The sequence below is a fragment of the Antechinus flavipes genome, chromosome 2, assembly GCF_016432865.1.
Source record: "Antechinus flavipes isolate AdamAnt ecotype Samford, QLD, Australia chromosome 2, AdamAnt_v2, whole genome shotgun sequence".
NCBI lineage: Eukaryota > Metazoa > Chordata > Mammalia > Dasyuromorphia > Dasyuridae > Antechinus > Antechinus flavipes.
The window spans coordinates 439,770,610-439,798,357 of record NC_067399.1 but is presented as its reverse complement, the minus strand read 5'-3'; the positions used below and the strand labels follow the sequence as shown (position 1 = coordinate 439,798,357).

At 34.9% G+C, this 27,748-nt stretch overlaps 1 protein-coding gene across 1 annotated transcript in view; it reads left to right on the top strand.

Moving 5' to 3' along the window:
• TRPC4AP (transient receptor potential cation channel subfamily C member 4 associated protein) overlaps positions 1 to 27,748 on the top strand; it is an 86,966-nt gene that overhangs the window by 30,762 nt on the left and 28,456 nt on the right. Inside the window, exons 7-8 of the mRNA XM_051979182.1 lie at positions 2,559 to 2,760; positions 16,756 to 16,944. Coding sequence (XP_051835142.1) covers positions 2,559 to 2,760; positions 16,756 to 16,944 — 391 coding nt within the window. The remainder of the gene's footprint in view (positions 1 to 2,558; positions 2,761 to 16,755; positions 16,945 to 27,748) is intronic.

Here is a 27,748-nt window from a genome sequence, read left to right as displayed (position 1 = left end):
GATAAGTAATTTCAGAATCCATGAACATGGAAATGGAATACTTATGATTGATGGCAAAATCAAATGACTATCTCTATATGGAAAGGTAGGATACTATAAGAATTTGGAGGACTTTAAATGCCTGCCTAGTTAGTTTGGGTTTTATTTGTATCATTAAATGAGAAGCAGCTTATAGAATGTCTTGATCTGGGGGGAAAGAAATAATGTTTAGCTTTGTAATTTTATGAACTCACTATTTTAAATTCACTTAGGAATGATCCAGGAGAATTGATTTATGTATATCAAAATCTATGTGAGACCAAGTCATAAATCAGGATACCATTTTATTGTGGTGGATATGCCTTTCTAGTAACTCAGATATCTCTTAGAGTGAATACTTCCATATGGCTTAATTTCATCTTTTTCATATTGTTTCTTAGCTCTCATTTCATAAGGGATTATTTTCTCACTCTTGGAAATTTTGTATGTGCCTCTTAATATGGGGCCTACAGCCTCTTGTACATGATATCTTCCCGTTAACAGATTTCCTTTTTTTTTTTTTTTTTTAAGATTGTAAAGATTAGAAAATATCCTTCCAAAAATCTTTACCATTTCACATTAAGGACACTTATGATCTATGTATACATAAATATAAAAAGGAATTTTTAACAGATGGAAAAGTAGGCATATTAATCAGCAGTTATATTGCTGATAAAATAACTTTTTATTGATACAACCCATGCCAGCATTATTTTTTACAGCATTATTCCTTGAACTCATTTCTGTTCCGATTTTTCCCTTCCCTCCCTCAACCCCCTCCCCCAGATGGCAAGCAGTCCTTTTACATGTTGAATAGGTTACAGTTATATTGTCTCTTTTTTTCTCTTTCCTTTTTCTTTCTTTCTTTCTTTCTTTTTTTACTAAAGCTTTTTATTTACAAAGTATATGCATGGGTAATTTTTCCAATATTGACCCTTGTAAAACCTTTTGTTCCAAATTTTCCCCTCCTTCCCCCCATCCTCTCCTCTACCTGGCAGGTAGTCCAATACATATTAAATATGTTGAAATACATGTTAAATCAGATTTCTTATTATTAGCGCTGAGGTATATAGAAAGAGCCTCCTAGAGAATATGTGGGTCGGTTATTATTATTTGATAAGAAGTCTATGTGCTCCTCTTTCCTACTACCCTTTACTCCCGGTTCATCTGTTTTTCAACTAGGTTTCTATTTTATTGTTCCTGCTGAATTTTCCCTAGGCATGGTCCTTTGTTCTGGTTTGATGAAGCACAAATGGCCAATTGTCTTGTCCTAAGCTTCATATGAGTGCAGTGTGTGTGTGTGTATGTGTGCGTACTCTTGGCCTTTTATAAAGGGCCCCAGGCCAATCCATTGTACCTTTAATGAATGGGCTTTATTCTTCTTTATCAGTTATTTTTTCCAGCTTATGAAAAGGAAGAGCAGACAAAGGAGGGGAAAAAGATCTAAAAAGAGGTATCTGTGGTATGGTAGGAAGCACTGGCTGGGGAATCAGAAGATTTGAGTTCTGGTGAACCTCTGGCACTTACTCATTACGTAACCTTAAATGATTTCTCCATACTTCTTTACCTTAGTTTCCCCATGAATGAGAAGGTTATTCTAAAACCATTCTGGTGTGAATGTTCTGTGATTTTTTTATTTTTTATTTTTTTGACAAAGGGTACTTCAGGTACTTTATGTTCTTTGACACCAAAGCAAGGAGGGAAACTTGCTAAAACCTTAGTTTCAAGTGACTGGAGGGGAGAAAAAGCCTTACTGAACAAATCAGGCTTCCATTTTAGATGATGATTGATGAAGGAATAGTGAGTCCATTATTTTCCTGCTCATCATCCTTACCACATCTCAGGCTAAGAATTCAGGGCAGAACTCAACAGTCAAAAGCCAAGGATATACAATATTTCTTTTCCATTATTTGAGATTATTCTCTTCCCTTTCCTCTCCCTTCTTTTCTTATGGTGGGGATATAAAAATTAAAAGTGCAATGTCAGCTTTTAAAGCCCAAATACTACATGGAAGAAATCTGTCCTGTGACTCAGTGATATTTCAAGTGTAGGCTACAGAGAGAGAGCTTTTTGGTTGAAAAGTGCTGGCATATAATGCAGAAATTTATTTTACTCATCTAGATGTGTTTTGGTTTCTTCTTAGTGGAGGGAGAGGAGAAAATTGAAAGGAGAGAAAAAAATTGTTAGAAAAAAATTTTTTTAATTAAAAAGTTTCTGGCAAAAATATTTCTGATTGGGAGTGGGCCATTGCCAGGAGTTACTGAATACTAGTGGCTGTCAACATTCCCTTTTCCTTACAAAGTAGAAATAAAATTGCTTTGTAGGTACTTTCTCTTATGCTTATTTCTCTTTTAGTTAGACTTTCTCTTCCCCAGTGGATCACTATTTGGCAGGAAGGACAAAAATATGGCCTTACTGTTAAAAAAAATAAAAATAAAAAAGTTTCAAAAAATAAAAAAAAATAATAAAAATAAAAGAATTTCCAGTTTGTTTTATAAAGTGGGAGTATATGGAAAATGTTTCTTTTGTGTTTTTTGCAGGAGATGATCCGGTTGGAGGATATTCCCAACCTTGCTACTTTAGTCTCCAGTTTTGATCAACAGCAGCTTGCTAACTTTTGCAGAATTCTGGCTGTCACAATATCAGAGCTTGACACTGGAAGTGATGACAAACATACACTTCTTGCCAAAAATGCCCAGCAGAAGAAAAATCTGGGTCCTACTCGTGCTGAAATTAACCAAGGTAAGTAGCCTTGGCTCTCAGACCATGACATATTTTCTTGTTGACAGTTATCTTTATTGAAAGCCTACCTTGTGAAGTAAGACTTTTTCTTCTTTTTAATTCTCCCAGAATTCGGAGGTTCATGTTGCAACAAGTTGTACCAGTAGGTACACTGTGATTGACTTTTTTACCTTAAAAAAATTAAAAATTTTAAAAGGTGATTTGGATTTTTTCTCTTACAAGTTTTCCTTTAATATCCCATAATTTGGAGCTATGTAAGATTAATATTTAAAGAATACAGCAAAGAGATGGAAGAGAAAAATTTTAATTTTATAATGTTCTGTAATATAGAATTTTGTTCCTAAATTAGTTTGTTAATTTAATTCAGACATTATTAAGTACCTGCTATGTTTAAGAGACTGGCCATACTAAGACATAATAGCAATAATATTTTTTTCCAAGAAGTTTATATTCTATCGGGGTTATAAAACATGTACACAGCTTATTAAATAAAATTAATTATTAATTATTATTAATATGGCCTGACAACCAATAATAATAATAATTAATAATAAAAATTAAATAAAAACTACTGAATACTAGTAAGGATAAAATTGCTCTGTAGATGCTTTCCCTTTTTATGCTTATTTCTCTGTTAGAATTTCTCTTCCCCAGTAGATCACTGTTTGGCAGGAAGGAAGAAAATATTTCCTTATATTAAAAAAAAAATTCAGAGTTTTTGAAGGTAGTACGTAAGCTGAATAAGGCCTGAAGCAACATAAACATTTTGAGAGACAGAGTTGAGGAGGGAGTATATTCCAGGCTTGTAGGAAGGTGGGAGGGGACAGGCAGGAATAGCTTGTGTAAATAGATGGGGGCAGGAAATGGAATGTTCTGGAAATAGTTGCTTCATTTAGCTAAATTATAGACGCACAGTGCCTGAAAGGGGATAGGAAGAAATAGAAAGATTGATTGGATCCAAATTCTAGGTGGTCTTAAATGCTGGGCTAAGGAGCCTAGCTCTTATTCTAGAAACATTGGAGATGCTTTTTGAGTTTTTGAAAGAGGACTAAAAACTTTAGATGTGTATTTTAATAAATTGGTTTTCAGAACTTTCTGAAAAGTATTAAGATGGAAGTAGGGAGTCCATTAGGAAGCTGTTCTATTTCAGATAAGAAGGGGTGAGTTGCTCTAAGAATTAAGAGAAGGGAATAAATGCAAAAGATGATGTGAAAATAAAATCCACAGGACTTATTAATTGGACATTCAAATGTGGGGGTGAGGAATGACAGAGTTTAGTATAAATACAGATGTTTCGAGTTTAGATAATTGGGAAAATTGTGGTTATTCTCCTAGAAATAGGCATGTTTGGAAGAGGAACAGGATTGGAGAGGGAAAGTGATGAATTACATTTTGGCCATGTTGAATTTGAGATGCTGATAAGAGATTCATATGGAGATGTCCAGCTGATAATTGAAAATTTAGAACTAGAGTTTAGGAGACATATGTGTATAACATACACATTCACATATATTTGCATGAATGTAGGTATTTATATACATACACATAGTTTGGAATCATCTGCATTCTATTATCAACCCACCAGAACGATTGAAATCAGCAAAGGAGAGAGGATCTGTGGAGAAGAGAGACTAAGACAGATCATTGGGGATAAAATAAGGAGGCATACATAAACTCAAGGTTACAATAAGGATGAAGACTATAGGATTGTATTTGTTAGAAGATAAGACTATGACAATAATTGTCAAATCAACTTTTCCTGTCTGAAACTCTCTGCGCACCTCCAGTTTCATATGTCTAACTGCTTTTCAAACATCTCTAGATGTCCAATAGATATCTTAAACTCGATATTCCAAAACATAATTCACCTTTCTTCCTAAATCCTCCCTGTCTCTATCCCCACTATTATCATAAAGGGCATCACCATGCTCCCTGCCCCTCAGACTCAAAATCTAGGAGTCATTCTGGATTCCTCATTATGCCTTACCTTCCACATTCAACCTATTGCCAAGGCCTGTCAATTTCACTTTTGCAACATCTCTGGAATAGGGCCCCCTTCTCTCCTCTGAGACTGCCACCACTCTGGTGCATGCCCTCATTGTCTCATGGATGGATTTTTGTGCAGTAGCCTGCTTGTGGCTCACAGTTATCTCCTCTCTAACCTGTCTTCCATTTAGCCACTAAAGTAATTTTCCTAAAGTGTAGGTCTCTTCGTGTCACTTTCCCATTCGGTAAAACTCTCTAATGCCTCTAGGATCAAATATAAAATGCTTTATTTGGTATTCAAACCCATTAAAACCTAGTTCCTTCCTTTTTCTGCTATATCCTCTTCAGTCTATTGATAATGGCTATTGGCTATTCCACAAACATGTTTTATCTCTGGTTATTCCTTCTGACTGTACCCCATGCCTGGAATACTCTTTCTCCTCTGCTTATTTATTGACTTCCTTTGCTTACTGACCTTTTTTTTTTTAAGTAAGCACTTAATGTTTTTTTCATTCATTCTTTTAGTCATTGGCTCCACAGCATATCATGGACCAAAAATAAAAGCCTCTAGCTTTTTTTTCCCCATCTTTTAAGTCCCAACAAAATCCCTTGTTGTACTGGAAGCCTTCTTCATACCCTCTTTACTCTAGTTCCTTCCCTATGTTAATTTTTTCACACTTATATTGTATATAGCTTGCCTACAATAGGTGTGGAAGTGGATAGCATACTGAGCTTGGAGCTAGAAGATTCAGCTTCCTGAATTCAAATCTGGCCTCAGACATTTACTAGCTATATGACCTTGGGCAAGTCATATAACCCAGTTTGCCTCAGTTTCCTAATCTGTAAATGAGCTAGAGAAGGAAATGGCAAACCACTCCAGTATTTCTGCCAAGAATACCCTAAATGAGATCACAAAGAGTCAAACCTTTTGAAAAATGACTCTATAACAACAGCACTTACATTATATGTATTTGTTTGTATGTTGTCTCCCCTATTAGATTTTAAGCTCCTTGTGGACAAGGACTGTCTTTTGCCTCTTTTTTATTCCTCATTCTTAGAACAGTGCCTGGCACATAATAGACACTTAATTAATGTTTATTGATTAATTGACTGATTGATTTGATTCTGTTTGGAGGTGTTGATTTATTAGGAAAAACAAAAAAGAGTGATTATTTAAAAAGAAAATGGATATTTTAATCAGAGGTGCAAATCTCAAAGTAGAGGTTGAATAATTTTGGATAATGTAAGTTTTGATTCTGAGTGTGGCCTAGATAGGACATTTGGTTGAAGAGATTGATATTTGGAAGGCCAGGGTGTTTGAGGGAACATAATATGAATATTTTTTTAGAAATTATTTATTATTTATTTATTTTAAGTGCTCTTTTAAAAAATATTTTTTTTAATTTTGAGTTCCTTATTCTTTCCCTCTAGCCCCTTCTTTCATCATTGGGAAGGCAAGCAATATGATATAATAAGTGTGAAATCATGCAAAACATATTTTCATATTAGCCGTATCACACAAAAAGAACAAGAAAAATAAAGTGAAAAAAATTATAAATTTCAATATGTACTCAGAGTTCATCAGCTTTCTCTCTGGAGTTGTATAGCATTTTTCATCACACGTCCTTCAGAATTATCTTGGATCATCATATTGATCAGAGTAGCTATGTCTTTCACAGATATCATATGGATATGAAGTCTCTGAGAATAAGGTTGGGATGGAGAAGAAGGTTGAGCTATGTACTGAATTCTTTGAGAAAGAAAAGGAGTGGCCTGACAACCAATAGATAGTATCATCAAGGATAATATAAATGGAGGAGGATAGAACTTTAAGGAAAAATAGTTTTCATTATAGTCTTTGCTTCTGCAGGGCCTGCTGGCTTATTGTTGGTTGATTGATGGCTTAATGGTTTGCTTTATTATCTCTATTTAAGTTTTTGATAGAGGATTTTTTTCTTCTCCAAGGCCAAGTTTTGGCATTATAATCATCCAGAATTTGCTTTCATTTTTTTTTTTTGTTTTTGTTTTCCGTTTATATTGTTGTCTCTCATCTGTCATTGCATATATTGCTTTCCTTAGTTGGTACATTCTCCATCAATTTATATTCTGCTTTTCATATTTCTTCGAATTCTTCACTTCATTATTTCTTTTGTCACAATAATGAATTGTTTTTTTTTAAAAAAATGGTGTTTGATAGAAGTGGTAATATGAAACAGATTTGGGAGAGCATAATTGTAGAAGAATATTATAACAATAGTATTATAGAAGTTTGGTTCACAGCATAAAGAAATTAGGTTATGGGCATTCATCTACAAAGGTTTATTATTTTACAGGTATAGCACATAGGCTTAAGTAAATACATCTAGCCTAGGCAGTCATACAGAATGAACAATTTGCTTTTCGAGGTGTACAACTTTTAAGGTCTTAGGGAAAGAAGGGAGAAATAAATGATATATATTGAGATGTTGAGACTGTCATAAAAATAATCTGGGAAATTTCAGTTTCCCATCTAGGTTGAAGTAAGCTGTAGCTTCTCATCATTCTATGCTTAACAAGACAGTCTGGGAAGTTCACATCAAGGTTGTCTCAAAGATGTTATGGCTGTTTTTAAAGATGTTAACCAGACTGACCTGACCATGATTCTCACTTTGGCAATTCCTGAGAATAAGCTGAATCAGCCCACAAGCTGATCCTGAGTTTCCATCAATAATATTTCATTACTTTTATGTACCACAGTTTGTTAAGCCATTCTCCAATTAGTGAGTACCTCCTTTGTTTCTTTTCTTTTCTTTTCTTTTTTTGGCTACAACAGAAAGTGCTACAAAGATTGTTTTGGCATATATGGAACTTTTCTTTCTGCTTTTTATCTCCTTGAAGTCTGTGCTTAACAGGGAAATATCTGGATTAAAAAGTATAGAAGTTAGTTCCTTTCTAGTGAACTTAAGTACTGAATTCCAGAATATTTGAACCAGTTTTTCAGTTTCACCTACATTGTATTTTATTATAATTATCTTCCCACAACTTAGTCACTGTTGACTATTTCCATTTTTGGTCATTTGTTGGGTATGAAAGGAAATTTGATAATTGTTTTGGTTTTTATTTCTTTTATTAGTGAACCAAAAAATACCATTTTTTTCTTACCATGATCTATTTCTATTTTTATTCTTTCTTTTGTAAAAAATAATCATGGCTTTTTATTTTTCATAATACATATAAAGATAGTTTTCAAAATCACCTTGCAAAACCTTGTGTTCCAAAAATTTTTCCCCCCTCCTCTATACAGTAGGCAATCCAATATAGGTTAAACCTGCACAATCCTTCCAAATATATCCCCACATCATGCTGCACAAGAAAAATCAGATCAAAGAGGGAAAGAAATGAGAAAGAAAAAAAGCAAACTAACAACAACAAAGATGAAAGTACTATTTTTTGATCTACATTTAGTCTCTGTCATTCTCTCTCTGGATAGTGATGGCATTATCCATCACAAAATTATTGGCCATATTATTGTTAATATGCAGTTTATTTTGTTATTATTTTAAGATATACACTGTAGGTCAATGGACTTTGTAATCATGGGACCTTGATTCAAGTCATTTCCTTATAGCGACAAATGCCTCTGTGACTTTAACAAGTCACTTCACGTTTTTGGTCCTGTTTCCTGTAATATGAGAATTTTGGCCTAGACACTGAGGTTTTTTCCAGCTTTAATCTATAATCCTAAATGTTCACATCCTTTGACCACATATACATTGGGGAATGGCTCTTGGTCTTACATATTTATGTTAATTCTTTCAATGTCTTGGATATCAGTTTTTTTATCAAAGGTATTTGGTGGAAAAGTTGGGAAGTTTCTTGTGTTTTTTTTTTCCCCTATACTCAATCGTTTCCCTTATTTTAGCTACATTGATTCTGTTCATGTAAAGACTTTTCAGTTTCTTATATTTTGTATGATCTCGTTTCTCTTTTTTGACTGTTTCCATCCCATGTTTGATTAAGAATGCTTCCGTAAGCATGGAAAAATCTAACTAAAATTTTTGGATAAGGGAAGAGTTAGAGGATCTCAGGAAGTAAAATGGTAATTGTGATTTCATGAAATTAAAAAGGTTTTATGCAAATAAAACTAATACAGCCAAAATTAGAAGAAAATTAGGAAACTGGAGGAAAAATTTATATTAAGTTTCTGTTATAAAAGCCTTATTTCTCAAACATTGGGAATGGTGCCAAATTTACAAAAATTTAAGCCATTCCCCAATTAATGGTCCAAGGATCTGAATAAGCCATTTTCAGAAGAAGATATCAAAGTTTCCAATTTTTAAAAAATGCTTTAAATCATTATTGGTTAGAAAAATACAAATTAAAACAACTCTGAGATATCATCCTGTACCTATCAGATTGGCTAACATGACAAAAAAGGAAAATGCCAAATGCTAGAGGAAATATGGAAAAATGGGGATACTGATGAATTGTTAATAGAGTTGTGAATTGGCTAATCATTCTGGAGAACAATTTGAAACTACACCAAAAGATATACCCATATTTATACCCATATATATTATTCTCCATGTACTCTGACCATATTGGTGGAAATCTATATAAATTATCGAGTTGTTGAAAGTAGAATTTAGAATTGAAAGGGATCCTTAGAAAGTATCTTTATTTTACAGGTGAATCACTATTGGTTCTCTATCCCAAAGAGATCAGAGAAAAAGGAAAAGGATATATATCCACAAAAAGTGCTGCTATATTGTTTATATATATATATATATATATATATATATATATATATATATATATATATATATAAACAATATAGCAGCACTTTTTGTGGTGACAAAAATTGAGAAGATGCCAATCATTTGGGAAATTGCTACAACAAATTGTAGTATATGATTGTGATAAAATACTATTGTGCTACAAAAGTGACAGAAGAAACTTGGGAAATTATATATGAACTGAAAGTGATGTAAGCAGAAACAGGAGATCATCTTACACTGTAACAGCAATATAAGAATTTAATAAATAAGAAAGACTGAGTTACTGATCAAAACAATAATCCAAGACAATTCCAGAGGATTCAGAAAGAACTGATAAATTCTGAGTGCAGGTTGAAACAGATTTTTCTTGGGGTTGAGGGTGTATGTGTATGTGTGTGTGTGTGTATATAACATGGCTAATATGGAAGTATATTTTGCATGATTTCACATGTATAATAGATATGTTGATTGTCTTTTCAGTGGGTGGAGGAAAGGTAAGAGAGAATTTGTAACTCATAATTTAAAAATATGAATGTTAAAAAAATTTTATAAGTAACTGACAAATGGTTAGTGAAATAAATAAAAAAAATATATTTTTTAGAAAAAATGCTTTGCTAGCCATTGTCAGAAAGGATACGCTCAGCCATTTTTAAATGATGTAACATTTTGTGTTTAAGGCAAGTGTCATCCAGAGGATACTGTACAAGAAATGCCTCTTTTTCTTCAATTACTTTCCAGTTTTCTTAGCTATTATTGTCAAATAGAGAGATTCCCCAACATGATGATGTTCTCAGATTTATGGAACATAGGATTATTAAAGTGAATGGTTTCTGATTTTTGCTTATCTAGTCTTTCCTGGTCTACTTTACTATTTAGCTATTACGGGGGTATAAAACAGTTGTTGAAAATATTCACTTCATAGATTGACATAGTTCAAAAGGACCTCTAACGCCATCTTGTCCAATCCGTAGCTGAATACAAATCATTACCACAATATAACCAACAAGTAATTATTCATCTCTACTCAAATACTTCCATTTAGGGGAAACCTATTACCTCCCAAATAATCAGTTCTACTTTTGAACATGTTTAATATCTCATTCAAGAGAGAAATTCCCTTGCATGTGGCCAAAATCTACTTCATTGCTGTTTCTACCCAGTATTCTTACTTTAGCTCTGTTGCACCACGCTAGCTCATAATCCCCCTTTTCAAATACTTGAAAACAGCTATCATCTCTCCTCTTAGAATTCTGTTTTCCAGATTAAATACCTCCAGGTTCTTCAACAGATATTAATGTGACATGATCTCCAGTCCTTAGCCATGCTGATCACTTTCCTTCAGACATACTCTTGACTTCTTTTTTATGTTGTTCAGTTGAGTATAACTTGTAATTCTATGGACCATATTGTCCAAGGAGTTTTCTTGACAAATATTAGAGTGTTGCCATTTTTCTCCACTAGGTTAAAGTAAATAGAGGGTAAGTTATTTCCCTGGAGTCACAAAGCTAGTAAATATCAGGCTCGATTTGATCTTCCTGACTCCAGGCTTAAAGCTTCATCCACTGAGTCACCCAACTGCTTCCTAGTTTACCTATTCTTAGCTCACCAGGATCCTTAAACAGAATGCCCTGAATCAAACATATTATTTCCATGTATTCTGGCCATATGGGTGAAAACTGTATACATTTATTGAATTGTTGAAAAAAATAGAATTTAAAATTGAAAGGGTTCCTTAAGAGAGCATCTTGTCCAAACCCATTAATTTACACATGACAATAGCAATTAGCATTGATATAGTGCATTAATGTTTTGCAAAGTGTTTTATATCATAGGCTACTAATTTTAGCAACAATTATTTGAACTCTTGTCTTCTGCTTCTAAGTATAATACTCAATGTCATATAGCCTCCCAAATTTATCAGGAATAGATATAAACCCTTACAGGGATATTCAGATAGTTATTGTTGGCAAGAGAGGAAGGAAGAGATTTGATTTGGAATCAATTCATAAGCAAAAGATCTGGGGATTTTAGTTTGCCAAATATGTGGGCTACCATTGTAGTGTAGGAGCTACAAAAAATTATACAATCTCAGACTACTAATACACATACATTATATAGAACACTATTTGAAGAAAACGATCTTATTTCCCTTACTAGAAGAAACTAGATAGGTCACTGATAAAGGGCTGAACTTGGAGTCAGGAAGATCTGAGTTCAAATGTGGCTTTATAAATTTAGTAACTACGTGAGCCTAGGCAAATCACTTAATTGCTGTTTGCCTAATCTACTAGAGAAGGAAATGGCAAACTATTCCAATATCTTTGCCAAGAAAATCCATATGGGATCCCAAAGACTTGGACATGACTGAGTGACTGAACAACTATAGCAATAATTATATTTCCCTTCAGTTTTTTTCCATCATTAAATATGGTTCTCAATTCTACTCCCTACATTTTAAAACAGTCAGTAAACACTTATTAAACACTTACTAGGTATTGTGTTAGTGCTGAAGATCAAAAGGTAAAAGACAGCTTGAAGGGGATACAATGTGAAAACAACTGTGTACAGATATGTTATTACATACAAGATAAATGAACAATAATCAGTTGATTGAAGGATTAGCATTAAAGAGAATTAGGAAAGGCTTCTTGTGTACAGTAATGTTTTAGCTGAATCTTGGAGAAAGCCAGAGAAGCCAGAAGACAAAGATATGGAGGAAGATATTCTGGCCTGGGAGACAGCCAGTGAAAATGCCCATTGTCTGGAGATAGCCATCTCTGAGGAATAGCAAGGAGACCAGTATCATTGGATCATAGACTATGTAGGGATGAAGGGGTAACAAGTAAGGTATTAAAAAAAAAAACTAGAAAAATCAGAGGGAGCCAGGTTGTAAATGGTTTTGAATGTTAAACAGGATTTTATATTTGATCCTGGACGTGATAGGAAACCACTGGAGTTTATTGGATAGGGATGTAATGTGGTGGATGTGCACTCTAGGAAGCTTGACAGCTGAGTGAAAGATGAACTGGAGTGAGGAAAGATTTGAGACATTAGGCTGTTGCAATAGTCCGGGTATGAGGTAGTAAGGACCTGCCCCAGGATTGTGTCAGTGCTAAAAGAGAGAAGGGGACATGAAAGATGTCAGGAAAATAATAGCAATAGCACTTGGCAACAAATGGTTGTGGAGGGTGAAATAGAATGAGCAATCGAGAATGACACATAGGTTGCAAACCTTGGTAACTGAGAGAATAGTGATGCTTTTGAAAGGAATCACTGACATTTGAATGGAGGGAAAGTTTATGAGAAGAGATGATGAATTCAGTTTTAGACATTTTGAATTTAAAATATATACAGGACATCCAGTTTGAGATTTCTGATAGGCAGTTATCAGTGTGAATGTGGAGTTTAGGAGAGAGACTGTATAAATGGAAATAATTATTGAAACCATGGGAACTTAGGAGATCACCAAGTGAAATAATATATAGACAGAAGAGAGCCCAGGATAGAGTCCTGGGGAAACAGCCACCTTTAGTTGACATGACCTGGACAAAGTTCCAACAAAGAATAGACAGGTAGAAGGAAAATCAGTATAGAATTATGTAATGGGCTAAAGCTCGAGTTGATGCACTGAGGTCCCAAGCATGTGAGGCTAAATAGTAATTGGACCCTACTCTATTAATATATATGCTTGGAGAAAGAATGGCCCCTGCCTATTCTTTGTGTAAGTTCTGATGTGTTGAATAGGAAATGATGATTTTGGTGAGTGGAGGCACAGGGGCGGGGAGAGAAGTGGAAAGAGTCTGCTGGCTGGTTCCTGTTGAAGCTGCTCACATTGCTGTCGCGATCCCTCTTCACCTCCACAGAGAATAAATATTGAAGATTTTCCCTTAACCTGAATTTCTGACTCCGGCTTATTTTAAAATATGCGGTCATCACAGAATTATGTCACAGAAATCTAGTGAGAAGAGAGTATCAGGGAGAAGAGAATGATTGTTAGAGGTTGCAGAGAAATCAAGAAGAATGAGAATTAAAAAAAAAAAAAAAAAGGACCTTAGATTTGGCAATTAAGAGATCATTGGTAACTTTGGAGGTGGCAGTTTTAGTTCAGTGATGAGGTGAGAAGCCAGACTGTAGAGTTGAAAAGATCTAGAGAAAAGGAAGTTAATCATACCCATTTTAGATGGTCTTCTTAAGGAGGTTAGCCACAAAATAGAGAAGAGATGTGAAACAGTAGCTAGTAAGGATGGGAAGATCGAATGAATTTTTTTTTGTTTTTGTTTTTGTTTTGAGGTTGAAAGAGAGAAGGCTGTAGAAAAGCAGCCAATAGACAAGGAGAAATTGAAAATAAAAGAGAGTAGTGATAATAAGAGGAAAGTCTGCTAGAGAAGATGGGATGGAATAGAATCACTTATGCAGGTAGAGTTTTGCCTTGAAATACAATGATTCAAGACAATTCTGAAGGACTTATGATGAAAAATGCTATCCATCTTTAGAGAAAGAACAAACTGAAGCTTATTTTCCTACTTTTTAAATCTTTATTTTTTTTGTTTTTGTTTTTTGGTCAGTTTTATTTAACAGCTTCACTAATATAGAAATGTATTTTGCATGATTGCACATGTATAACTTTTCTAAGGCTAACCTTTTCAGTGATGGAATAGGGGAGGGAGGAAAAAGAAAGAAAGAATTTAGGAGTAAAAATTTTTTAAATGAATGTTAGTTTTTACATGTAATTGGAAAAAATTAAAATATTCAAAACTGGGGGAAAAAAAGGTTTGCCTTATTAAGGAAAAAGGCTACTTCATGTGAGTCAACGATAAAGGAAATAGTAGTAGAAGGCATTTGGGTAATGAGAGAGCCGCTGTGGCAAATGGATGGTAAGTTAATTAGGGAAGTATAAACGGATTGTTTTGCCATATTATGCAAATTTATGTAGCATAAATGCCCGTCAGAATGGCATCATGATTTTTCCCCACCTTTGTTCAGCTGTACATATATTTTGGAACAAAGGCAGCAGATGATAGGAGTGATCCAAGGCTTAGATTTGGTAGCAATATAAGAGGTCAAGGGACTTGAGAACAGTGTAGAGTCTAACTGCTTAACCAAAAGACCATGATAGAGAAAGGAGAAGAGTGTAGCTGGTGCAGGACTGATGGCCTGAGAAAGAACTGAAGAATGAGAGGATTTAATAAGAATGAAGAACAGAATTTAGGATTTCAAGGCAAAGGAAGAGATGGAATAACAATAAATTATGATCATATAAGTGTATTTCAGAATTCATAAATATGGAAGGGGTATATGTATGAATGATGTCAAGAATAAGAGTATCAAACTAAGGTGTGTCCTAAGGAGGGTGATAGGATTCTGAAGGGATTTAGAAACTATATACTTAAGGACTGATTGAAGAACTACTGATGTTTAATTTGTAAAAGGGAACACTACAGGAAACATGATTGCTTTCAGAGATTTAAAGGGTTGTCTTGTGAAAATGAGAGTAGACATTCCATTATTTCCCTAGAAAGCTGAAATAGTGCTAATCAGAAACAAAGTCCTCAGTCTGAAAAAGGACTTTTTAAAATCTGTAGTATAGTCTAGCAATGGATAGTCTAGCTTCCTCTTAAGCTACTAAATTACATGTTATTGTGATTGAGGTGAGGTAGCAATTCCTAGTTTGAAAAGTGAAATGCAAAAAGTGCAAGGCACATGTGAACAATTCAGAAGAGTACAGATTTCATGGATGTAGTTAAAATATATTGCCCAAGAGAATATCCAATGTGAATGGATGTACTCACATTCAAAGCTGTCCATGTTTACAGTTTAACACTCAGCCTACCCTCTTCATTATTTTCTTTTGCTTTATGTAGATTTCTTATGGTAGATCAGGCCCAATTAGGATATTCAATCACCTTTGCCCCAGTTGTGTTGATGGATAAAACATTTGTATGATTTCTTGATTCCTTTGTCACTGGGTAATATGCTAAGGTTGTCCTGTAGTGGATCTTCATAAACCTTTAATGTATAATCTTCTGTGCAGACCAAGCCATCAGTGAATCTGATAATCGTTCCACCAAATTTATTTGGTATTCAATCCCTATATTCCAGTTGGTCCATTCCCCTTAAGTTGAAAAAGAACATAATAAATGCTTATTGAACAGAAGAGTACATGGCCTTTGTGCCCCAACTAGTTTACAAAGGGAAATCATAGGCAGGCATATATTGTCAGGTATCAGCCTATCCATTTCTTTATAATGGCCTATTTGAGCTTCCTCCTGACTGGCTTCTTGGTTTCATGATTATTAGCTGCTGTTCTGTTGTTCCATTCTTGTCCACATGCACCTTGCATGACCCACTCATCTTATTTTTACTGCAGCTTGTAACTTGGCAACTGTTTCCATCTGTTCCTATCTGTTCCTTGGCTTTATCATCCTAGCCTAGTTCCTGAAGGTAATGGTAGTTGACTGTTTATCTTAACCTTTTGCTGCACTATAGGAACTGAGTCAATGAGTTAGACCAGATCACTTTTAAGATTCTTGCAATTATCACATTGTAGAATTCTAAGTGTGCCTAATACAGTGTTGGATGCTTTGGGAGTTAGGGAGATGTTTTAGGAACATTCCCAGCCATTATATGCAAAAGCCAAATTTGATGGAGAGTCAAGACTAATGCAATTAAACATTTAAATAATTATAAGACAGTTGACAAAGTGAATGATGTGGATTGTAAATAGGAGTGTAGGAGATCCCCAATACAAGTTAATATCCATAACCCAAAGATGGTTTTCACAAAGTACACATTTGTAATATTTTGGTTTTTGGTTTACACTTTTTGTAAAGGTGCCAAAAAGATTAAGATCTTTGGTAGCTATTGTCAGAAATGAGTTCAAAAGAAATATGACTAGATATAGGAGAGAAGAACAGATGATTCTTAATTAGATGATAAACTTGAACAGAAGGTATTAATGTTCCTAATTAGACTATCATCAATAAATTTGGCAATTATTCATTCAACAAAGTAGGTAAATCAGTTGAAAAGCTAAGTACTATACCTCTTTTGCCATCTTAAGTTGACTCGGAATTTTGGTATAAAATAGCTATTTTGTCTTAGTAAATTTGGTCTCTTTCCAAATAAGTCATTTCCTGTCAAACTGTTAGAAAGGAATTTCTTTCATGCTTGAAGAATTTAGGGGTGGTATTCCTCCTCTGTGTATCCAGTTTTCTTAATTATGAAGTTTTACTGCTTTCTTTTCTTTTTGCAGCAACGCTCCTGAATATTCCAGGTTTTATTGAGCGCCTCTGCAAGCTAGCAACAAGAAAAGTGTCTGAAAGTACAGGCACCTCCAGTTTCTTGCAAGAGCTAGAGGAATGGTACACATGGCTGGATAATGCCCTAGTGTTGGATGCATTGATGCGCGTAGCTAATGAAGAGACTGAGCACAGCAGCCCAGGTACTCCAGTTAAAAATCCTATGAAACCAGTAACTCAGGGCCCTGTGAAACCTAGCTATTTGGGTTTGTTTTTTTTTTTTTTGATTCTCTCCCTCAACACTCTGTTCACTTTCTACTTTCATCAAATCTTGATCCTCCCTCCTAAAAGTAAACTTGTGATTTAAATGGCTTAATCCTAATGTGATTGAGAGCAATTGAGAGCACCAAATGATGTCTTCAGGGTAGCAGTTCCTAGTTCCAAATGATGTGTTTGAGTTTCAGCACCAAATGGTAAGATTGATGCAAACAAAAAATGTTGGAGTTAGGTCATGTGAAGAATTCACAATGGCCATTCTCTTTTGCAAAAAGTACTTTATTTAGGAGAAGAGTTTACAGACAAAATGAGATATATAATATAGACTAGGAATGGCAAATATGAAATAGAGTTGAGAACATATAGTTAGCAAGAAAAAGGGGTTTTAATAGTTAATAATGGAAAAGACAATTAACCAGGAGAAAGGAATACCCCATGAGATTGAAGTATGCGTTTAGCTGGCAGGCTAAATCTATAGAGAGTTAGTTAGTTAGAAGAGTTAGTTTTAAGAAGAAGAAAGACAAAAGGTATGATCAGAAATGAGAGGAAAGACACCATGTGACATGGAGGGTGAGGGGAAAGACACCATGAGGCAGAGTGCCGTGGTGGGCTGAAATCCTAAAAGGGATTCAGCAAAGATGGTATGGGCCATGGATAATTTTATAGGGGAAATTTAATCTCCGGATTTCTGACTGGACATAAACATTACCCCGTGACCTCCACAGAGGGTGGGATTATAAGGTTAAATTGATCCCCATCACTGCCCTTTCCTGCTCACCTTAGAAAGTAATTTTTATCAATACTTCAGGCTTTCTTCAGTCCCACCTAGTTACTCAGGACCTCATCATTTCCCCACTCTTTTAATTTACTAAAGAAATCTTTTGAAAAGTAGATTGGGATCCCTAAATAGAAAGGGATCAAGAGATTGATAGTGAAATTTTAGATGCCTACAGAGAGACTTGTTAAAATAGTGTCTAGAAGTTGCTAGTGAAATACAATGACTTGTAGGGAAAGAGTGTTACAGAGATGAACTGAAGCCAAAGTTTAGTGACACCATAGGGGTACAAAGTTGCTTACCAAGACATAGTGGCAGAGATTAGCACAGGATCAGTTTGTACCATACTGGGGACCCACTCAGCCACTGGATAGTATTTTGTCCATTCACCCCAACAATCAGTTTCTCTCCAAACAAATGAAGCCCAAAGTCCTTTGGGGTAGGGATGATGATCTCATCTTCTGAAGTAACTTCCTGCTTAGAATGGGCATAGCTATCTCATCCTACAAGGTCCCAATTTGGAGGGATAGCGAGCTTGAGGATAGGCCAGAAGCTGATTGTAGATCCAGTAGGTTCTGAGTCAGATCTCTGAAGCTGGTTGATAGAGGATCATTTGAAGGTGAATTGACTGAAGTCTAGAAGAAAGCAAACCTAATAAACAGAGGTTAGGGACAGAATATGACTGGTTCAGGAGATCTCCAATTGGAGATATTTCTCTGATTAGGGCATTCAGAAATGTATTGAGAAGGCTCATCTTACAGCCTGTTGTTTGGCCAAAAAGTTATTTCCTACTTGTGAGAGCCCACAAGTGAGGCAAGGAAAACTAGAGAGAGAGAGAGAAAGGGAGAGAGAGAGAGAGAGAGAGAGAGAGAGAGAGAGAGAGAGAGAGAGCGCAATTAGAGGCAAAGCCTTCATTTTTGAGAGGTATGATTAAAGGGGGATATGATCAATGCACTCTTCTTTCCCTGAAGACAGAATATGCCAGGTAAAGACTTCTATAAAGAGCTACTTTTAGGCATCTTTTTTAATAGAGACTAAGTTATTTGCTGGGAGAAATTTTGTATTCGGTTGATAAAGAAAACTCGTGAGTCCATTGAACAAAAACTTATTTAAGAACAAAAGACCCACTTAAAGCTTGCGATGATGACTAGAAGTGGGGTGCTATGATAGTGCACCATGAAAGAAATTGCTTTAGGGAGCTGAAATTATATTTATCCCAAAAGCAATTTTCAGAAAGGGGAGTCCCATCAGTTTAACAGAGATGTTCACAGAACTCTTCGTTAACAGGTCTTAATTTTAGAACAATAATATTCCATAACATTCATATACCACAATTTGCTCAACCATTCTCCAATTGATGGGCATCCATTCATTTTCCAGCTTCAAGCCACTACAAATAGGGCTGCCACAAACATTTTTGCACATGTGTGTCTCTTTCCCTTCTTTAGTATCTCTTTGGGGTATAAACCCAGTAGAAACACTGCTGGATCAAAGGGTATGCACAGTTTGATAACTTTTTGAGCATAGTTCCAAATTGCTCTCCAGAATGGCTGGATGTGTTCACAATTCCACCAACCATGTATCAGTGTCCCTGTTTTCCTACATCCCCTCCAACATTTCACATTATCTTTCCCTGCCATTCTAGCCAATCTGACAGGTATGTAGTGGTATCTCAGAGTTGTCTTAATTTGCATTTCTCTGATTAATAATGATTTGGAGCATATTTTCATATGCTAGAAATAGTTTCAGTTTCTTCATCTGAGAATTGTCTGATCTCCATTTTAGAGAAAAAGAAAGTAATTTGAAGAGAAATGTGGTTTTCTTTGACTAGTTTTTGCATGGAAATTGTTTTCTTCTAAATTTCACATACTGTACCTTGTATCTTAGGATAATAATAGGAACAGAGATTAGGCAGTGATCTCATAATAGGCAATTTTTAGATGAGGAAATTCTCCCAATACAGATCAATATCTTTTCTACATTTATAGCCTTATAGAATTTCCTAGAACACCAAAGTTTACCATATTATGGAAAAATAAAGTAATTCCTTTCTGGTGCATATTTTCCCATCCAATCTTTGTGAATCAAGGGACAAAGGAGACTTGATTTTTTTTTTTTAGTGTTTTTTTTTAATAATAGCTTTTTATTTTTCAAAATACATATAAAGATAGTTCTCAACATTGACCCCTTGCAAAAACCTGTGTTGCATATTTTTCTCCCTCCCTACCTACCTCTTCTTTTAGACAGCAAGTAATCCAATATAAGTTAAACATGTTCATTTCTTCTAAACATACTTCCACATTCATCATACCGCACAAGAAAAATCAGACCAAAAAGGGGAAAAAAAAAGAGAACAAAAAAAAATTAAGCAGGCAAACAATAACAACAACAAAGGGTGAAAACATTATGCTGGGATCCACATTTGTTCCCACAGTCCTCTCTCTGGTTGCATATGGCTTTCTCCATCATAAGTCTATTAGAACTGACTTGAATCACCTCATTATTGAAAAGAGCTAAGTCTATTACAGATGATCATCACATAATCTTGTTGTTGCTGTGTACAATGTTCTCTCACTTCTCCTTACCTCACTTAGCATCAGTTCATGTAGAGACTATTGATTTTTTAAAGAACTATCATACATATCTGTTTGTCATATTTTTTTTTCTTTTTTCTTTTTACCAGAAAATCCTATTATAATATTTTATCATTGCGAGCTCGGTAGGTATTTTTCCTATCTACCATCTCTTTCAACTCTACCCCATTCTATGTATATTCTGATGCATAAATTGATGCATTAGAAATTGTTCCTCTGTCTCCAAATTAGATCAGTTTTATATGTCTCAGCTGTCAAGTGTGTCCTCAAAGTCCCCCAGACTCCTATCTGGTACTGAAGTAGATTTTGACTCTTTGCCATGGCCATTAAAACAGTTGTTTAACCTTTGTATCACCTCTCACTCAATTTTTTCTTCAAAATTTGTGGTAGACATATATCCTCTTTCCTTGTTCCAAACTCCTAATGGAGAGAGCCAGTAATGGGATCAGGGAAGAAAGGGAATGGGGGGTTTTCATAACTAGGCTATGCAGACTATATTGGCATGGGAGGTCTGTAATCTGCCTGATGCTTCAGCATCAGTAATAGTGGTCTCAGTAGCCTTAGGGAAGCCTTAGAAAGTGGGAGAAAAAAGTAACTGTCCCAAAGTGCCCCTCACTCCCCTTTTAGTGATAGTAGTGGAGACTAAGTAAGTGGCATACCAGTCTTTAGTTGAGAAATGCCAGTAGCACCCTATCTTCTGGGACTATGTGCTAAGAACAAGCACAATGAAAGAAAAAAAAAAAGGTCAACCTATTTACACAATGATCTATATCTTTAGTCAACTTTCTACTCCAGGATCATAGAGTGATGTTCCATAGCTACATTAGGAACTGAGATTGAATCTTAAATCTTTCTTTGCTTTTTCCTTGAATAGTCCTCAATAAGACTAGACTTGTAAAATTCAGCATATCCTTACAAAATACAAGTCATTAGTCTAATTTGGGGTTGTAGTAATTTGAGTCTAAATTATTGATATTTCTTTAAAACTCATGATATTAGTAAGCCTATCCAGAGGAATATAGCACAGATAACATGCAAGGACTATTGGTTTCCCAAAAAGTGAATCATAGTCAAATCAACAAATCCCAACTTAAAAGGTTTTTTTCTTCAATAACTGCTAGTAGAATCTTAGCTTTTTTCTTTAAAGTTCAGACCATTACTTTCTGCTTCTAATGGAATATCTATACTTTTAGATGAAAAAAACTTTTTTTTTTTTCACCAAAAATGTCTCCTTGGGCAGATATCTTGTAGAGATATAACTCAAGAATACCTACACAATTTGCTGCCACAGGGGGCTTTTTTCAGGTGGGTGATTTCCAGTAATGCCAGCAGCCAGCTCAGAATTGAAACGCTGTAAATGGCCAATTTTCTGGGGCCTTGGGATTCAGGTGATGAGAAAATATTTCAATAGGTTTTCTATGAAGTTTCAGTCTTCCTCTTCTCCTTTTTATGATATAAGAGAAACTAGCTCATAGAATGTCAGAGATAAAAGGAAGTTTAAAATCTTCTAACCCATTCCTTTCATTTTATAGTTGGAGAAACTGAAAGAGATGAGAAAGTAATTGCCCAGTCTCATCATTCATTAACAGGCTTCTATTTACCAAGCAGTATGCTAGGTGATGAATGTACAGAGACAAAAGTAAAGCAGTCTTTACTCTTAAGGAGCTTCCATTCCATCAAAGGGGTTAATCTGTACATATAAAAGATTATGCAAAATAAATACAAAGTAGTTTGGGGGAGGAGAACACTAAACAGCTAAGAAGCTAATGAAAGATTTTTTGTTAAATATGGTCCTTGAACCAAGTTTTTTTTGGTTGTTGTTGTTTTGTTTTTTGGATTAGTTATTTTGATTTATTTATTTATATTATTATTATAGCTTTTTATTTATAAGATATATGCATGGGTAATTTTTCAACATTGACCCTTGCAAAACCTTCTGTTCCAACTTTTCCCCTCCTTCCTCCTATCGCCTCCACCAGATGGCAGGTAGACCCATACATGTTAAATATGTTAAAGTATATGGTAAATACAATATATATATATATATATATATATACACACACACACACACACACACACACATATACATATAGTTATTTTGCTGCAAAAGAAAAATCAGACTTAGACATAAGGTAAAAATAGTCTGAGAAGGAAGTCAAAAATGCAAGCAGACAAAAACAGAGGGGGTGGAAATGCTATGTTATGGCTCACACTCATTTCTCAGAGTTCTTTCTCTGGGTGTAGCTGGTTCAGTTCATTATTGAAATGGAACTGATTTGGTTCATCTCATTGTTGAAGAGAGCCACATCTATCAGAATTGATCACCATATAGCACTGTTGTTGAAGTATATAATGATCTCCTGGTCCTGCTCATTACATTCAGTATCAGTTCCTGTAAGTCTCTCCAGGCCTTTCTGAAATCATCCTGCTGGTCATTTCTTACAGAACAGAATAGTTACTATCTTACAGAATAGTTACTAACTTACAGAATAGTATTCCTTAACATTCATATACCACAGCTTATTCAGCCATTCTCCAACTGATGGGCATCCATTCAGTATCCAGTTTCTCGCCACTACAAAAAGGGCTGCCTCAAACATTTTTGCACCTACAAGTTCCTTTCCCTTCTTTAGTATCTTTTTGGGGTATAAGTCCAGTAGAAACACTGCTGGATCAAAGGGCATGCACATTTTGATAACTTTTTGAGCATAGTTGCAGATTGCTCTCCACATGTATTCACATCTGTATGTATTCACAATTCCACCAACAATATATCAGTGCCTTGAACTAAGTCTTAAAGGAAATGGCTTCTAAAAATTGGAGGTAGGTAAGGAAGCTTATTCCAAACATGAAGAACAATCAAAAGACATGGAAATCGGAGGCAAAGTGCCAAGTGTTAAAAATAGTAAGATAGATATTTTGAATGGACCATAGAGTAGGGGAGTCAGGGTGAGATATATAATAAACCTGAAAAGATATAATTAGGACTATATTGTAAGACCCAGTTCTGAATGCCAAGCAGAAATTTTTATTTTCTTTTAAAGGCAATAGAAGTTACTAGAGTTTAATGACTGAGGAGAGACATGATTAGACTTAAAATTAAAGAAAATCACTTTGGCATATATGTGGAAGATATGTTGGTGGGGAGAAACTTGACACCAGGAAGAACAATTAGGGGGCCTTTGAAATAGTCCAGGCAACAGGTAAATAGAGCATGAATTAGAGTGTTGGACATGTGAATAGGGAGAAGGGGAATGTGACAATGTTGGTGAAGTTAAAATGAAAAGATTTGGCAATATGATTAGGCAACTTGAGTGAAGAATTGAGGATAACACCAAAGTTGCAAACCTGGAAGACATGAAGGATAGTGGTGTCTTCTATAGAATAGGGAAATGTGAAAGAAGGCTGAGTTTTGGAGTAAAGATAGTAAGTTCTGTTTTGGATATATTGAATCTAAGATGCTTATGGGATATTCAGTTCAAAATATCCATTAGATAGTTAATGATATGAGACTAGATGGAGTTCAAGAAAGAGACTAAGGCAGGGTTTATAGATCTGGGAGTCATCTGGATAGAGAGGATGATTAAATCTATGGGAGTAAGGTAAATCATCAAGTAAGAGTGTTTGGAGAGAAGGAAGGCTTAGATTGGATATTTGGGGAATGTCCATATTTAGGTAGAGTGAGATGAAGATGAGCTAGCAACGGAGATTGGGAAGTAGTCAGAAAAATGGGAGAATCAAGAGAAAGCAGTCACAAAAACCCAGAGAGGAAAAGGTATCTGGGGGATCAAATACTACAAAGGTTTTTAAAAAAAATGTTTTTTGAGAAAAAGCCATTCAATTGGGAAATTGAGATCATTGGCAACTTTGGAGAGAACTTTTTTTTTTTTTTGAATGATGACATTAGAGGTTAACTTCCAAAAGATTGAGAAGTGAAGGTGGAAGAAATAGAAGTAGAAAGGATAGATAATTTTTTCTAGAAAGTTGGATAACGAAAAGTGGAGAGGGCTAAAACTTCAAAATGCTTGAATCAGATAACTGAGTAATTAAGGCTAATTACTTATTCGATGTGAGACAATGACTCTATTGGCATATATTTGGATAAATGGCTCTTCTCACCATTGGTGCTTGCTGAATGTTTGGTGTTAAGATAATAGGAGGCAAGGATTGGAGGGTAGGGGAAGAGGGGCCAGAGTCACTTGGCAGCAGAACAAATAGGAGAGAAGTTGGTGACTCCAGACTCCAGAATCAAGGATTCTGCTTGCCTGCCTCCTTCACTTCTCTCCCTAAAGACTAAGGACTTTAATTCATCCTGACTCTTGCTGACCCTGAGGCCTCCAGAGAGCTAGCCCATACTTTACAGAAAAGGAAAAAAGATACAGCTTAAGGGCATGGTAGAATCTAATGTGGGTTTCTTAAAGATGGTAAAATCTGGACATAGTTATTATTGAGAAGGAACCAACAGATGTTGAAGATCAAATAGAAGGAGGTTGATTAAAGAAGTCAGTCTGCTAAAGAAGGTGGACGGAGCATAGCATCATGAATATGTGGGTAAGGAGAAGAGCTACCTCTTTATCAGACTAAAAAGACCAAAATAGGAAGCTAGAGAATGGCAAATAATATTAAGAGAAGACAATAGGGAGCTCATATTAAATGGCTTCTATTTTGTCAGTAAAGTATAAGATGAGTTTCTTGGTTGGTAGAATGGGAAGAGGAGAAGTTTGGAAGGCTACCTGGGAGAAGAGAAAGTTTATAACAGCCTTTGAAAGGAATGGGATAGAGAATCAGTGAGAGAGGGAGAGATAAAGGTTATTGCATTAAACCAGTTGAAATGAGAATGACATAGTTGAGACTTATTGCTTTGAATTTCACAGGTCGGAAAGGACTTTAGAAATTATAGACTCCAACCCATTCATTCTATAAATGAGAAAACTGGGGCTTAGAAAGGCAAAATGGCTTATCCAGGTCACATAAGTAAAGAATAGCAAAACTAGTATTTATTTTTAAAGTTTTATTGATGTAGTTTATATTACAATATTTATAGATTATCTCTTATTTGTGAAATGTTGTAACCAATGAATAATAGTAGTTAATAATTAACATTTATATAAATAACATAATAAAAAATAATAGTTAATAATTAACATTTATATAAATGACATATAGTGTATACCAGGCACGATGCTGAAGGCTTTATAGTTATTATCTTATTTGATCCTCACCACCATTGGAGATAGGTGCTGTTATCATAATCCTCATTTTATAAATGAGGAACTGAGGTAAATAGAAGCTAAATGATTTGCTTAAGGTCATACAATAGGAAGTACTTGAGGAATTTGACTTCAGGTCTTCCTGATCCAGGCCTAGAACTCTATCTAATGGCACCATCTAGATGCCTCATAAACAATTAAACAAAACTGACAATATGAAAGTGTATGCATCATTCCAGCATCTTTACCTTTCTATTTTTAACTGATTTTTAAAATTAGCTTCTATTTTCTCTCCTTTCTACCTCATTGAAAAAAAAGAGAGAAAAGAAAAATAAACTCCTTGTGATAAATATGATAGTCAAGCTAAATATTATGTTATTAGTCAATAACTAATCAAAAATATAAAGTCACATTCTGCATATTAAATCTATCACCTCTCTGGGGGAAGGTGTATAGTGTTTCATCTTTAGTAGTTCTTTGAAATCATGGATGACTATTGTAATGATCATAGTTTTTATAGTGTTCAAGATTGTTTTTATATTATTATTGTTGTATGAATTGTCCTTTTGATTCTACTTAGATTTTTCACTTGTTTTGTTCTTCTGGTTCTTTTTACTTCACTATGCATCAGTTCACATAAGCCTTTCCATGTCTCTTTCAAATCATTCATTTCTTTTTTTCTTACAACACAGTAGTATTCGATCACATTCATATGCCATTCATTCAGCCCTTCATCATTTCATGTATATTCCTCAAAAAGTATATACATGTACAATAAATAGCATTATGGACAGAGGTTCATTACCATGGATTCAAGAAACAACTACTTTGAAGGGGAAGGAGTCATGTTAGGGCTAGAACAAAGTTGGAGTTCAAGTACGGCAGTTTTGTATCATAAAAAGTGGCTTGCTAGACAATAGGTAATTAGTTCCAGATGTAGGGACATTTCAGCTCAGATTTGGTATTGATACCAGGGTTAGGAGGGGAGTTTCTTTATTAGAAACAGAAATTGGGAAAGGTCTTGAATTGACTATCTAATGTAAGAGAAGTTATTCAAGACTGCTGCAGGAACATAAAAAGAAACCAAAAAAATGTAGGGGACATAAATTAGAGAATAAAGGTCTAGAATAGGCAGAGAGGATGGATAATACAGAGAGTGAAAGAATTCCTTTTGGAAAGGGATGCGAAAAAAAGAAATTTAAATAACTAAAAAACAGGATTTGTGGGAGGAGAGAAGGTGAAATCTACTTGACTGAGAGGGAAAAAAAAGGGTTAAGAACCAGATAAAAGCTGGAGAGAAGACAACATTATCCCCAAAGGGGAAAGAGGTAACAAACCAGAGGAGAGATGAAGGAAGGCAAAAGAACCTGTGGAAACAGGACCACTCTTTAAAAAAAAAAGAAAAGGAAAGGAAAAAAAAGAGAAAAAGTAACTGAAGGAACATGATATCATATTTACAGAGGAAAAGGAAGGGGAAAAATTGTAACTTCCAAAAACCTCCAGTATTAAAGAGAGAAGAAGGAAAATATAAACCTTTCTTTTTTTAATTATTATAGCTTTTTATTTACAAGATATATGCATGGGTAATTTTTCAGCATTGACCCTTGCAAAACCTTCTGTTCCAACTTTTCCCCTCCTTCCCCTGCTCTCCCCAGATGGCAGGTAGACCCATACATATTAAATATTTTAAAGTATATGTTAAATACAATATATGTATACATATCCATACAATTATTTTGCTGCACAAGAAAAATCAGACTTAGATATAAGGTAAAAATAGCCTGAGAAGGAAGTCAAAAATGCAGGCAGACAAAAACAGAGGGAGTGGAAATGCTATATTGTGGCTCACACTCATTTCTCAGAGTTCTTTCGCTGGGTGTAGCTGGTTCTCTTCATTATTGAACAAATGGAACTGATTTGGTTCATCTCATTGTTGAAGAGAGCCACATCCATCAGAATTGATCATCATATAGTATTTTTGTTGAAGTGTATAATGATCTCCTAGTCCTGCTCATTTCATTCAGCATCAGTTCCTGTAAGTCTCTCCAGGCCTTTCTGAAATCATCCTGCTGGTCATTTCTTACAGAACAGTAATATTCCATAACATTCATATACCACAGCTTATTCAGCCATTCTCCAACTGATGGAGATC